The 14,690-nt window shown below is 44.3% G+C and overlaps 1 protein-coding gene across 2 annotated transcripts in view; it reads right to left on the bottom strand.

The window, feature by feature from the left end:
* Positions 1-383: 383 nt before the first annotated feature.
* Positions 384-14,690, bottom strand: part of LOC135879323 (cytochrome P450 4V2-like) — a 33,316-nt gene continuing 19,009 nt past the window's right edge. For both annotated transcript variants that reach the window (XM_065405269.1, XM_065405270.1), the window contains 8 exons: positions 6,824-7,014; positions 6,310-6,379; positions 4,996-5,122; positions 3,749-3,940; positions 2,658-2,760; positions 2,032-2,166; positions 1,695-1,874; positions 384-669 (listed from right to left, as the gene is read on the bottom strand). In XM_065405269.1, the coding sequence (XP_065261341.1) occupies positions 476-669; positions 1,695-1,874; positions 2,032-2,166; positions 2,658-2,760; positions 3,749-3,940; positions 4,996-5,122; positions 6,310-6,379; positions 6,824-7,014 (1,192 nt within the window). In that variant the 3' untranslated portion in view covers positions 384-475. The remainder of the gene's footprint in view (positions 670-1,694; positions 1,875-2,031; positions 2,167-2,657; positions 2,761-3,748; positions 3,941-4,995; positions 5,123-6,309; positions 6,380-6,823; positions 7,015-14,690) is intronic.

Below are 14,690 nucleotides of genomic sequence, written 5' to 3'. Positions count from 1 at the left end.
AATTGCCAGCAAACTTACAAATCCATTATTCATGCAGCTCTAAGTATGATACAGGCTTTAATTACATGATCAACATACTTGTTTTTCCACAGGACCTGGGTATATCAACAGATTTTGGCCCTGCGTGCTAAATTGTTAGAATTATTTGTGCTGGCAACCAAACTTCTCATTTTGTGCACAGGCCAGGCAGATACAGAATCCCTACCTTGTTCTCCAGTACCTGCTCTATTAAGGGAGGGAGATTACGCTCAACACTACCTCCATTTTTATTGTATCCTAAGGAAAGAAGCTCATGTGGTGAGGATTGCTGTGTGAACAAAGTGCCAGAAACAGAAATTGAACAAGAAAAACCCCTTCTAGTAATTTGATACTGAGTTCCTTTATAAATGGTTACAATCATTTAAAATGCAGAGATTTACATAAATCTCAATGAGAATCAACTGCTAGCTGAGATTATTATAGCACATTTTAAGATCTAAAATCCTTGAGAGCTCTCTTCTTTTGACACACACTCTCTTCTCTTCAGTTGGATCCAGATACCCTTATTTGGGCGAAGTATTAGTTCTCCCACGAGGCCAAGCCCTTCTCGCTCTTGACTAGTTTCCACCCAAAAGCGTCGTAGGATGATGGCTAGAACAGCTTTCTCTTCCATCTGTGCAAAGCGCTGGCCTTCAGGTTAAATTGGAACAGAAACAGTAGTAGTTTAGTACTCGTAATTACACAGCAAAGGTTTCCCACAAAATGCAGCATGGGGATAACTGTGTATCTGGTGTCACAGATTATAAACCAATATGGGCCAAATTCAGGATGGAATGGATGTGCACGCACAGGAGGAAGGACAGAATTATGTCTATTTATTTATCCTAAAAGTAGAGTGTGCTGCTGTGATAGAGGGGGGAGGAATTAGGCAGATGATCAATGGTTTACGAGAAAAGAGGAGGGGTGAAAAAATAGAAATAAAAAAAAGAACTAAGCAAATTGACAAGGGTCACGGACCAGACAATTTGCCTGAGTCTACACTAGAAATTTACATCAGTATAGCTATGTCTCTCAGGGCGTGAAAAATCCACTTCCCTGAGAGACGCAGCTATACCAACCTAACCCCCGGGGTAGACAGTGCTAGGTCGACGGAAGAATTCTTCCGTCGCCCTCGCTACCCCCTCTCGGGGACATGGATTACCTACGCTGAGGGGAGAATCCGTCCCGTCAGCATACGCAGTGTATACACAGAATGCTGCAGCTATGCTGCTGTAGTGTTTCAAGTGCAGACAAGCCCTTAGCCAAAGATTTAACTCTAAAGAGGTGTGGATTTAAAAAAGTTGTCTTATCCTGTATCTCACCCTTCCTTCAACCCCTTCTCTGTACATTATCTATTCAGACTGCCATCTATCTAGGCTGGAATCTTTATGTCTGCAAAGCGTCCAGACTTCTTTGGGTGCTCTAGAAACAATAATTAATTAGCCTGGGTATGAGAAATTAGATCATCTGAAGAACCCCACGGAAAGAAAGAAAATGTTGTGTCAATAATAATGTGAGATACTGGTAAAAATTGCTCTGCTGCAGTTATCAACCACAGAGACCTGAAATCTCCATTCAAATTCATAGACTCTGTTATGGGTACTACAGCAAAGGCATCTTCACCTAAGTGGTAAGAAAATAAACACGTATGGGACCTATTACACTTTACCACCTACCAATACAGTTTCTGGGTCCAGCAGAGAAGGGCACATATGCATATGGGTGCCTTCCCTTAGAATTCTCAGGGAAGAATCGCTCAGGCCTAAATTCTTCTGGGTCTGGGAAAATCTCCGGTTCTCTGTGCAGCACATAAGGAACCACGACTACCTCTGTTGCTTTTGGTATCTTAAACCCTCCTGCAAAAACAGTATCAACATGCCAATGAAGTAAGTGGCTTTCTCTAAATGGATACAAAGCTCAAAACCAATTCTTGACGCGGGCACCACCTTGATGGAGCAGATATTTATCATACCTAACATGATGAATACAGACAAAAGGCTGAGAACTACTTACTAATATGGCAATCTTCACTTGTGGTGCGGGCGAAGAATGGAACAGAAGGGAAGAGACGAAGGGCTTCTTTAACAACACACTCAAGATATCGGAACTTCTTCAAGTCATCCATTGTGACAGGACGGTCAGAGTTCCCTGATCAGAATCACAACAGGGGTGTGAGAGACAACTGTCCTAATCAGACTAAACACACAGCTATCTTAAGAGGCTCACAGCTATCTTAAATGATGACCAAACTACAACTGCACCACTGTGCTTATGGGTTTGAATCATTTATCTCAATTTTCATTCTTGTGATGTCCTTAAACTATTATTAGTATTGAGATAGCATTGAAGAGCCCCAGTCATGGACTAGGACCCCATTGTGCTAGGCACTGTACAAATATTGAAGAGATGGTTCTTGCCCAAAAAAGTTTACAATCTAAGTACTGAAATCTGTCACAACTCCCTTAGCATCCAACCAACTCCTAGTGACATTGATATCGCCACAAAAGAGTTACAGCACATACAGTGGCAGTACTGTGGTTTATTTGACTTTTTAAACCTCTACACAGAAATGAATATGTAAACCATATACTGTACCATGCAAACTTACACGCACATCCAAGGAAAGAGTAGAAACTTACCAAACACTTCATCCAATTCTCTGTGAACTTTCTTCTGGGCTTCAGGATGGCATCCAAGTAAGTAGATGGCCCAGTTCATAGCAGCAGCTGTTGTATCATGCCCCTAGAGGTACAGATTTACTCAGATGTTCAGATCTGCATTGTCCTCATGCATATGAAGATAAATATATACAAAGAATTAGGGACATTATAGTGGTGTAGCCTAACTGTACAGATACAGAAGAAAAGTTAAGACTATATGAATCATGTAACAATTTGGTACCCAAGACTGAACAAGACATAACCAGTTATGTAATAGGATGGATGGAGACTAAGATAAGAAAAAAACTGAAGTAAATCATAATATTTAATAAGCAGAAGTCCCTTTGCCAGCCCTCTTCTATTACTTAGCTTTTCTATGTTGGCTGGGTGAAGGGTCTTCCTCCGCGTTCAGTCTCTGTGAGGAAGAGATTTGCTATTGCTTCCTTGTTGACCCATAAACTTGTTGACCCACTAAATCTCTCTCGACAGTCACAATAATTTAAACACTATATAGCAATCTTAAAGTCACTATTTTTTCCTCAGTCAACTGTTGGAAGGGCATTTGCCCTTCTTCACCGCTTTATAATGAAATGTAAATATACCTGACTTTTTAGTTACTCACTATCTTTACTATCCCATGATAAAATATACAGTATTACCATCAATTACCAGAAGAGGGCAAAGCAATTTAATTTTGCTAAGATTATATATTACAAACATAAAACTCAGCCATTTCGGTACTATATGCTAAAGAAAACAAGAGAATGTTCACTAGCAACAGATTTTAGTAGAAGTTTAATTTTAATCAAATGTACTCTAATTATGCCATAGAGTAATAGCAACCACAGTACAATTAATTCCATTGCCTCCGGGAGTATGGAGTTACAGCAGCAAAAAACTGGAGCAGTACGGCAGGGAACCACACCCAGTGTGATCATTTCCAGTCATCCTGTATCACAACCGATATAAGTGTAATGGAAAGGGTCCAAAGACAGCTGACAAAAGCGATCAGAAGTATAAAGAGATTCATTGTGGGAAGAGATTGGGACCATTCCATTTAGTTGGAGTACCTCAAACATGAAAGTATCCACTTCCTCTCGAATATCCATGTAGCTCAGTTTGTTCCCTTCATCATCAGTTGTACTGAGAAGCATATCAAGAAAAGCCCTTCTCCTTTTGGGCACACTTTGTTCGCAGTTGTCATCAAAGTCATCTTTCTGTTGTGTGTCATTCTCTACTTCACGGGCTTTTTCTGCAATAACCTTAGATATAAATAAATCAATATATTATTTTTTCCACAGTTTAGATTCCACAAGCTAAGTGTGTGGCCACTGCTTTAAATACAGGTACTTTAAAATACACGTACTTTAAAATAATTTTTATCCCAGATATTTAAAGACTGACTCTACCGCTGACTCCATACTATGCACTGGTTGGTGATATTAAGCGACATCTATACCCACCCCCTTAGTATTTCCCTTAGTATTTGTTTTCCTATTGTACACTGAGTTTGCACAGGTCAGGGTTGTGAATCGTGTAGAATCTGAGTTTTTAAGTCCATGCTGGCTCTTTGCTTTGATTGTCCTTCATTTCTGAGTCTTCAATACCATGTCTGTAGTAGAAAGACAGGATTTGAATGGTAACCCATGTTAAGCACACCATTGTAGCTGGAGAAAATGAATTAAAATCAGATGTTACTTCTATGGATTTAAAATTAAGAGAAAATAGTGGACTTTTATAAAAAAATAGGTCATCTCCATGTATTTTTTCCTTGCTGAAGTGTATTCATTGGGGTTTTTATATTTAAGTTTTCCATGCAGTACTCTCAAATTTCTATCATTTTCTCAAAATTCAGATCTGAACTGAAATATTTAAGTACTGGACAAAGCACCAGAACAAAGCAGAATGCCATTTTAAAATATTTTAGCTGTTACAAACCTTAGGGTGAAGTGCTCCGATTATTTTAAAATGTTCAGAACATTGCATGCTAAAGCAATTAGGATGATTCTATGTGATTTTTTTTTTTTACCACCAGTTACAACTAAGTTATACTATTACCATGTGAGGGTGACCCATTGGCTAAAACCGACACTCAAGCAACAAGTTCTAAGTCACATTATCTCTCCTCTTCAGAGGATTTCTTTAGAGACTGAATATCATAAACATTCAGTTCTCCTATTACTTATGTACCACAGATAAGGTGATGTTCCCAATGGCTGATTCTCTGTCACCACATTCACAATCTGGAATCTCTATATTTACTACATTATTTCTCTTCATTGATGGGAACACAGTAGAAAAAGGAATAACAGGTTACATTGTCAGTAAAACTGTGAAGGATCTTGAGGCTTCTAGTATGTTCCCTTCCTTCTTGGAACATAGGGTACATCAAGTTAGACCAAAGCCAAGGAGACTTCTGTCTATGATGAATGAGGTCACTCATCCTAGGGTAACAAAAATAGCATTATAATATTTATTTCTAAAAACATATTCACAACATGTCCACAAGACCCCTAACAGGGTCAAAATTCCTGGTCCTGGACAGGATGATGCACTTGATGTTGCAGACACAAACCATTTTGTCTAATCTTTAGGGATGCCCTCAATCCACTTTTAATTAATTATAATGCTCAGTACCGGCTATAATACTTTTCACATTTTTATTTATAGAAACGCTTCTGTCCAGTGAAATCTATTTTCCCATAAAATCAGTATTAATCCAAGAAGTTTGCCACTATGAAAAAAAACCCTAGGGCCAGCCTTTTCTCTTGGTCACACTAATGTAAATCTGGAATAACACTACTGAAGTCCACAATATTAATCTGCATTTGCAATAGGATCAGTCACAAAACAAATCATTATATTACCAATGCAATGCTTGTTCTAATATAATCTGATGTAGACCTGTATGGTCTGATTCTTATGGTCACTAAGGGACCTTTATACTGCTGTGGCAATAAAAAGGGGCCTTGGAATTAGAATAAATTACACTTGCACCCACTGTAAGGTCACTTTACACTGCTACGGTGTGACTCTAAATTATTTTCACTTCACTGTTGTGTTGCACCTCCTGTAGTCTTTTACACTAATGCACAACGAGTGAAAAACATTACCATTCTAACCTGACACCATTTCACACTCACTTTGCACTGTGTAAATGTTTATACAAGGTGCAAATCAACAGTGAGTTGGGCTCAATGTGCTATATAGATTCAGTGTCCCCCCTCCTTCCCTTTCCCCCCCAAAGAAGGCTCAAAGGAGCTGTGCTGACTAGTCCAGCCAATGTTAGCTATGGAAGGGCTGATTTTCAACTGCAACCTGTTCACACGTTATAACAGCTGGCCTTGTGGAGCCATTACAGAGGTCTCTTCTGTGCATGTACCGCTTGCATAGGTTCTACCATCGTCCTGCCACTCTACCTCTATATACACTCCCCCATCCCCACACATGGGTAATGAAAGACCTAACTTGCACAGCGGGCCTTGTGCGTGAGTCAATTGTTGCTCTTGTTCAGGGCTGGTTGTCCTACCAGATTTTGCTTTAGAAAGATTTGAGGTGCTATAGCTGGCATTGGCATTCTCAATCCTACACCAACAAAACTATAAGACAGACTTGAAAGATCTACACTTACTTATAAATAGCACGGACATATTCAGAATCCCTATTGTTCTGCGCACCGACATTCTTGCCCATCGCAGTTTCTAGAAAGAGAAAAGAGAAACTTATTAAGAATACGTTAGCTGGGTGGAAAGCCAGAAGTACATTGAGAACATACGGCCAGGTGCTGCATGAAAGCATTGCAGCCATTTACATCCTCATCTCATGGCGTTTCTCTTTTTTTAGAATGTGTACTCTCTTTGTGAGTCTAGTCCTAATATTCCTGTTCCTTTAACTCTCCCTCAGGTTAGATTCCATATTCCTGTTCCGCCCCATAACACAATGTTTGATTGTTCAGATAGACACAAACATAATTAAAACAGAAAAGATGTGTTCATTATTGATAATACAAAAGTAGTGGTACAAGACCAGCAGGGCTTTTTTGTCAATTATCTCAACAAATGAAACTGTAGCATTGTGGACAGCTGTAGTCTCCTCATCATTTACAGCACTTTTATAGCAACTGTTGAATCATCACCAGGACTTACCACAGATTATATCCAGGGCACAGAGAGTGATGTCTAGAAAGCAATCAAAGGGCTCTTTGTCAACGTGCTTTTCAAGATTATCAACCAAAATATTGGCTTGTTCGTTCATAACTTCTAGAAAATCAGCTAAGATTGTGAAGTGGAACGTGGGAGTTATCATTTTCCTTCTGGAACGCCACTTATCTCCAGTGCTACAAAATAAATAGTTGGAAATTAAATATAAAAAAAACTCATCGAAAAGGAAACAATTAATTGCTTGTGGAAGTGCTCAGTGGATATACAATTTCTGGCACTAGAGTAGCTACAACTGGTAGATAGATTCTTAGAGCTAATCTTTTCAAATGTTGCCAGTAGACCATGTAGTCTTTGTCAGTCCATCTTTGCTGATGACGGTAAAGAGTGGCTCTAATGACTTGTAACATTTTTCATACATAAATTAATGTCGGTAGTTGCAGCCAGCACCACTCACTATAAGGGGCAAAGTGGAAGTACATTTTGCTACAAAACTCTTCTAATCATACAGTGCTACTAACAGTTTGATGCTAACTGTAGCTGCTGCAAGACAAATATGGTGAACAAAAAGTTACCCTAAGGCAAGGGCTCACATTGAGAAGGCACTTGGGGTGTAAGTGGGTGAGGAGAAGAGTAAATAAGAAGTCCCTTGTTAAATATTTAGCAACCCAGCTCCAGCTAAGCCCATCTTTACTGATAATCGTAAATGGTGGCTGCCCTCCTGTTACGGGGTGGTCACCCGCTCCGGCCCTGAAAGGGTTACAGCCAGCCCTGGGAGAGGGCTAGGGCTGTGAGCCAATACTAGGCTGATGGGGGAGGCAGCCACAGCTGAGGCCAAGCCTCAATCAGGCCACAGCTGGCCCTATAAAATGTTGTGGGCCAGGAGCTCAGAGAGTCTCTCTGTAGCTGTGGAGAGACGGGCCTGGCTGCTTGGGAGCTCAGCAGGGTACCTAGAGTGAAGCAGGGCTGGGGAAAGGCCAGAGGAGCTGCGGAGCTCCAGGCTGGAAAACCCCCAGGCTGCAGGCCTTGTTAAGGGCCGGGAAGGGTAGTGGGGTTGCAGAGGTGCAGCCCAGGGTATGCAAAGGCAGCAGGTCCAAACCCCGCCTTGCTGATGGTGAGTGGTTTACAGACTGCAGTCTGTCCCAGTGTGCGGGGGCTAGATGGTGACTGGCAGTAGCCACTGAGGCAAGGTTGGGATAGAGGGTTGGGGGTTCCCCTGCGTGGGGAGACCCAGAGAGTGGGGGTACTGCCAGGGGTCAGCACCCATGATAAAGGGGCACTGGGGTCTGGGAGGGACACGGGGGTCTGAAGCATGTGGGATACTGGCCGGCAGAGGGCGTTCCAAGGCTGGAAAAGTTAATTCCCTGAATGGTGAGTTGTCGCCTGCTACACGGTGGTGGAGAATGCAGGCAAGTTGGGGCGGCTAGCAGAGGGGCAGCGGGCCCTGGGGAAACTCCTGCAGAGACTGGTGGGAGAAACCCAGCGCTGGGGCCAGGAGGCCCGGGGTAGATTGCCAGGCGTGTTACACCTGTGGGCAGTGCGGAAATGTAAGGGTAACTTGTCCCTACTGGGATGGGGGCAGAGAGCCGCACCCGTGCTACACCTCCTTTTTCCACTATATAGAAAAGTGAGGTTTAGGGATAGTTACTGCCTAATGTCCAGTTTATTACATCAGTATCATCTACCAAACGTTTCTCAAAGAAGATGATTCATCTCCCACAGAGCTTTTAAGGTGATGGGACAGAGACTAAAGGATTGCGGATAAACTAAATGAATTCTTTGCTTCAGTCTTCACGTCTGAGGATGTTAGAGAGATTCCCAAACCTGAGCCGTCCTTTGTAGGAGACAAATCTGAGGAATTGTCACAGATTGAAGTGTCACTAGAGGAGGTTTTAGAATTAACTGATAAACTTAACAGTAACAAGTCACCAGGACCAGATGGCATTCACCCAAGAGTTCTGAAAGAACTCAAATGTGAAATTGAGGAACTATTAACTATGGTTTGTAACCTGTCCTTTAAATTGGCTTCTGTACCCAAAGACTGGAAGATAACTAATGTAACGCCAATATTTAAAAAGGGCTCTAGAGGTGATCCCGGCAATTACAGACCGGTAAGTCTAACGTCAGTATCAGGCAAATTAGTTGAAACAATAGTAAAGAATAAAATTGTCAGACACATTGAAGAACATAACTTGGGCAAAAGTTGGATCAACAAACATGTGGACAAAGGGGATCCAGTGGACATAGTGTACTTAGATTTCCAGAAAGCCTTTGACAAGGTCCCTCACCAAAGGCTCTTATGTAAATTAAGTTTTCATGGGATAAGAGGGAAGATCCTTTCATGGTTGAGAACTGGTTAAAAGACAGGGAACAAAGGGTAGGAATAAATGGTAAATTTTCAGAATGGAGAGGGGTAACTAGTGGTGTTCCCCAAGGGTAAGTCCTAGCACCAATCGTATTCGACTTATTCATAAATGATCTGGAGAAAGGGGTAAACAATGAGGTGGCAAAGTTTGCAGATAATACTAAACTGCTCAAGATAGTTAAGACCAAAGCAGACTGTGAAGAACTTCAAAAAGATCTCACAAAACTAAGTGATTGGGCAACAAAATGGCAAATGAAATTTAATGTGGATAAATGTAAAGTAATGCACGTTGGAAAAAATAATCCCAACTATACATACAATATGATAGGGGCTAATTTAGCTACAACTAATCAGGAAAGAGATCTTGGAGTCATTGTGGATAGTTCTCTGAAGATGTCCACACAGTGTGCAGCGGCAGTCAAAAAAGCAAACAGGATGTTAGGAATCATTCAAAAAGGGATAGAAAATAAGACGGAGAATACTGTATCTTATTGCCCTTATATAAATCCATGGTATGCCTACATCTTGAATACTGCGTACAGATGTGGTCTCCTCATCTCAAAAAAGATATACTGGCATTAGAAAAGGTTCAGAAAAGGGCAACTAAAATGATTAGGGGTTTGGAACGGGTCCCATATGAGGAGAGATTAAAGAGGCTTTTCAGCTGGAAAAGAGGAGACTAAGGGGAGATATGATAGAGATATATAAAATCATGAGTGGTGTGGAGAAAGTGAATAAGGAAAAGCTATTTACTTGTTCCCATAATATAAGAACTAGGGGCCACCAAATGAAATTAATGGGCAGCAGGCTTAAAACAAATAAAAGGAAGATCTTCTTCACACAGCGCACAGTCAACCTGTGGAACTCCTTGCCTGAGGAGGTTGTGAAGGCTAGGACTATAACAGGGTTTAAAAGAGAACTAGATAAATTCATATAGGTTAAATCCATTAATGGCTATTAGCCAGGATGGGTAAGTAATGGTGTCCCTAGTCTCTGTTTGTCAGAGGGTGGAGATGGATGGCAGGCGAGAGATCACTTGATCATTACCTGTTAGGTTCACTCCCTCTGGGGCACCTGGCATTGGCCACTGTCGGTAGATGGATGGATGGACCTTTGGTCTGACCCAGTATGGTCGTTCTTATGTTCTTATGACTGTCCAAATATATGTTCCTGTGGTCCCTGTCCCCTGCAAGTAGCTGTTTCTATTGCAGTGAGACCAACTACTCTCCCTCCTCCCATAAAGCTCTTTCAGGGTGCTTGATACCAGCCTCCCCAAGCCATCTGGCTCATTCTGGGGTGGGCCAAGTCTACTCCACCTTCCCCTCTGCTGGGGTGTCTAGTGGGGTGTCACTGATGCTTCTCCAGTCCCCTCTCCCAACTACTGCTAGTCTTTGAGATATGGATGTGCTTGATGTTGCACCATCACAACACAGCCTGGCCAAAGGAGCCAGTGGGCCTTCTCTCCTTAGCTACTCTAGCCCAGGGGTAGGCAACCTATGGCACGCGTGCCAAAGGTGGCACATGAGCTGATTTTCAGTGGCACTCACACTGCCCGGGTCCTGTCCACTGGTCCGGGGGGCTCTGTATTTTAATTTAATTTTAAATGAAGTTTCTTAAACATTTTTAAAACCTTATTTACTTTACATACAACAATAGTTTAGTTATATATATTATAGACTTATAGAAAGAGACCTTCTAAAAACATTAAAATGTATTACTGGCATGTGAAACCTTAAATTAGAGTGAATAAATGAAGACTCGACACACCACTTCTGAAAGGTTGCCGACCCCTGCTCTAGCCTTTCTGCTCCTTATGCTGAATTCCTGCTGCAATCTTAAGAGGAGTCCTAGCCTGTGTCTCAGGGTATGTCTACACTGCGAAATTAGGTCGAATTTATAGAAGCCGGTTTTATAGAAATCGGTTGTATACAGCCGATTGTGTGCGTCCCCACATAAAATGCTCTAAGTGCTCTAGTCGGCGGACCGCGTCCACAGTACCGAGGCTAGCATCGACTTCCGGAGCATTGCACTATGGGTAGCTATCCCACAGTTCCCGCAGTCTCCGCCGCCCATTGGAATTCTGGGTTGAGATCCCAATGCCCGAATGATGCAAAACAGTGTCGCGGGGGGTTCTGGGTACATGTCGTCAGGCCCCTCCCCCTCCGTCAGAGCAATGGCAGACAATAGATTCGCGCCTTTTTACCTGGGTTACCTGTGCAGACAACATACCATGGCAAGCATGGAGCCCGCTCAGCTCAGCTCACCGTCACCATATGTCATCTGGGTGCCGGCAGACGTGGGACTGCATTGCTACACAGCAGCAGCAGCTAACTGCCTTTTGGCGGTAGACAGTGCAGCATGACTGGTAGCTGTGGGGCTGGCAGCCGTAGGGCTGCATTGCACCAGCCCCTTGCCTTTTGGTAGAAGATGGTATATTACGATTGGTATCCATCGTCATCGTACTGCAGTGGCTGTCAATCATGGGCACCTGGGCAGACATGCTCAGTCCTATTGAACTGTCTTGACGATGATGGCTATCAGTCGTAGTATGCTATTTTCTGCCAAGCACCCAGTATTTTCTGCTAAGCACCCAGAAGAGGCCGAGGGCGATCTGGGTGCTGGTAGACGTGGGGCTGGCAGACATGGGGCTGCATTGCTACACAGCAGCAGCCCCTTGCCTTTTGGTAGAAGATGGTATATTACGACTGGTATCCATCGTCATCATACTGCAGTGGCTATCAGTCATGCTGCACCGTCGGCTGCCAGCTTAAGATGTAAAAAATAGATTTGTTCTGTATTCATTAGCTTCCCCCTCCCTCCGTGAAATCAACGGCCTGCTAAACCCAGGGTTTTGAGTTCAATCTTTGGGGCGGGGCCATTCTGTGTGACAGTTGTTTGTGTTTCTCCCTGATGCACAGCCACCTTTGTTGATTTTAATTCCCTGTACCTGTACGCCATGTCGTCACTCGCCCCTCCCTCCCTCCCTCCTTCCCCTGGTCCGTCAGATACTAGTTTCGCGCCTTTTTTCAGACCAGGCGCCATAGCTAGCACTGGGATCATGGAGCCCGCTCAGATCACCGCGGCAATTATGAGCACTATGAACACCACGCGCATTGTCCTGGAGTATATGCGGAGCCAGTACTTGCCAAAACAAAACCAGGACCAGCCGAGGAGGCGATTGCAGCGCGGTGACGAGAGTGATGAGGAAATTGACATGGACATAGACCTCTCACAAGGCACAGGCCCCAGCAATGTGGAAATCATGGTTTTACTGGGGCAGGTTCATGCCGTGGAACGCCGATTCTGGGCCCGGGAAACAAGCACAGACTGGTGGGACCGCATCGTGCTGCAGGTGTGGGACGATTCCCAGTGGCTGCGAAACTTTCGCATGCGTAAGGGCACTTTCATGGAACTTTGTGACTTGCTTTCCCCTGCCCTGAAGCGCCAGAATACCAGGATGAGAGCAGCCCTCACAGTTGAGAAGCGAGTGGCGATAGCCCTGTGGAAGCTTGCAATGCCAGACAGCTACCGGTCAGTCGGGAATCAATTTGGAGTGGGCAAATCTACTGTGGGGGCTGCTGTGATCCAAGTTGCCAGGGCAATGAAAGACCTGGTGATATCAAGGGTAGTGACTCTGGGAAATGTGCAGGCCATAGTGGATGGCTTTGCTGCAATGGGATTCCCAAACTGTGGTGGGGCCATAGACGGAACCCATATCCCTATCTTGGCACCGGAGCACCAAGCCACCGAGTACATAAACCGCAAGGGGTACTTTTCAATGCTGCTGCAAGCCCTGGTGGATCACAAGGGACGTTTCACCAACATCAACGTGGGATGGCCGGGAAAGGTACATGATGCTCGCATCTTCAGGCACTCTGCTCTGTTTTGAAAGCTGGAGGAAGGGACTTTCTTCCTGGACCAGAAAGTAACCGTTGGGGATGTTGAAATGCCTATCGTGATCCTTGGGGACCCAGCCTACCCCTTAATGCCATGGCTCATGAAGCCGTACACAGGCAGCCTGGACAGGAGTCAGGACCTGTTCAACTACAGGCTGAGCAAGTGCCGAATGGTGGTGGAATGTGCATTTGGACGTTTAAAAGCGCGCTGGCGCAGCTTACTGACTCGCTCAGACCTCAGCGAAAAGAATATCCCCATTGTAATTGCTGCTTGCTGTGCGCTCCACAATATCTGTGAGAGTAAGGGGGAGACATTTATGGCGGGGTGGGAGGTTGAGGCAAATCGCCTGGCCGCTGATTACGCGCAGCCAGACACCAGGGCGGTTAGAGGAGCACAGCAGGGCGCGGTGCGCATCAGAGAAGCTTTGAAAACAAGTTTTGTGACTGGCCAGGCTACGGTGTGAAACTTCTGTTTGTTACTCCTTGATGAACCCTCCGCCCCCCCCCACCCGGTTCACTCTACTTCCCTGTAAGCCAACCACCCCACCCTCCCCTCCCCCCTTCGAGCACCACTTGCAGAGGCAATAAAGTCATTGTTACTTCACATTCATGCATTCTTTATTAATTCATCACACAACTAGGGGGATAATTGCCAAGGTAGCCCGGGATGGGTGGGGGAGGAGGGAAGGAAAAGGTCACACTGCAGTTTAAAACTTTAACTCTTATTGAAGGCCAGCCTTCTGATGCTAGGGCAATCATCTGGGGTGGAGTGACTGGGTGGCCGGAGGTCCCCCCACCGTGTTCTTGGGCGTCTGGGTGAGGAGGCTATGAAACTTGGGGAGAGGGCTGTTGGTTACACAGGGGCTGTAGCGGCGGTCTCTGCTCCTGCTGCCTTTCCTGCAGCTCAACCATACGCTGGAGCATATCAGTTTGATGCTCCCGCAGCCGGAGCATCGACTCTTGCCTTCTGTCTGCAAGCTGACGCCACCTATCATCTTCAGCCCGCAACTTGCTCTGTTCATCCCACGATTCAGCCCGCCACCTCTCCTCTTGTTCATATTGTGCTTTTCTGTAGTCTGACATTGACTGCCTCCACGCATTCTGCTGTGCTCTGTCAGCGTGGGAGGACATCTGGAGTTCCGTGAACATATCATCCCGCGTCCTCCGTTTTCTCTTTCTAATCTTCACTAGCCTCTGTGAAGGAGAAACATTTGCAGCTGGTGGAGGAGAAGGGAGAGGTGGTTAAAAAAGACACATTTTAGAGAACAATGGGTACACTCTTTCACGTTAAATTTTGCTGTTCACATTACACAGCACATGTGCTTTCGTTACAAGGTCGCATTTTTCCTCTTATATTGAGGGCCTGCCGGTTTGGTGTGAGAGATCACTCACGCAGTGCCAGGCCACAGATTTCGGCTTGCAGGCAGCCATGGTAAGACACAGTCTTTTGGCTTTTTTAACCTTCTTAACATGTGGGAATGGTTTCAAACAGTAGCGCTCTCATTTCCCATACCAAGCACCCGTTGGGTTGGCCATTTAAAATGGGTTTGCAATGTAAAAGGAGGGGCTGCGGTTTCCGGGTTAACATGCAGCA

The sequence above is a fragment of the Emys orbicularis genome, chromosome 5 (genome assembly GCF_028017835.1).
Source record: "Emys orbicularis isolate rEmyOrb1 chromosome 5, rEmyOrb1.hap1, whole genome shotgun sequence".
NCBI classification, from domain to species: Eukaryota; Metazoa; Chordata; order Testudines; family Emydidae; genus Emys; species Emys orbicularis.
This window is presented reverse-complemented; position numbering and strand designations above follow the sequence as displayed.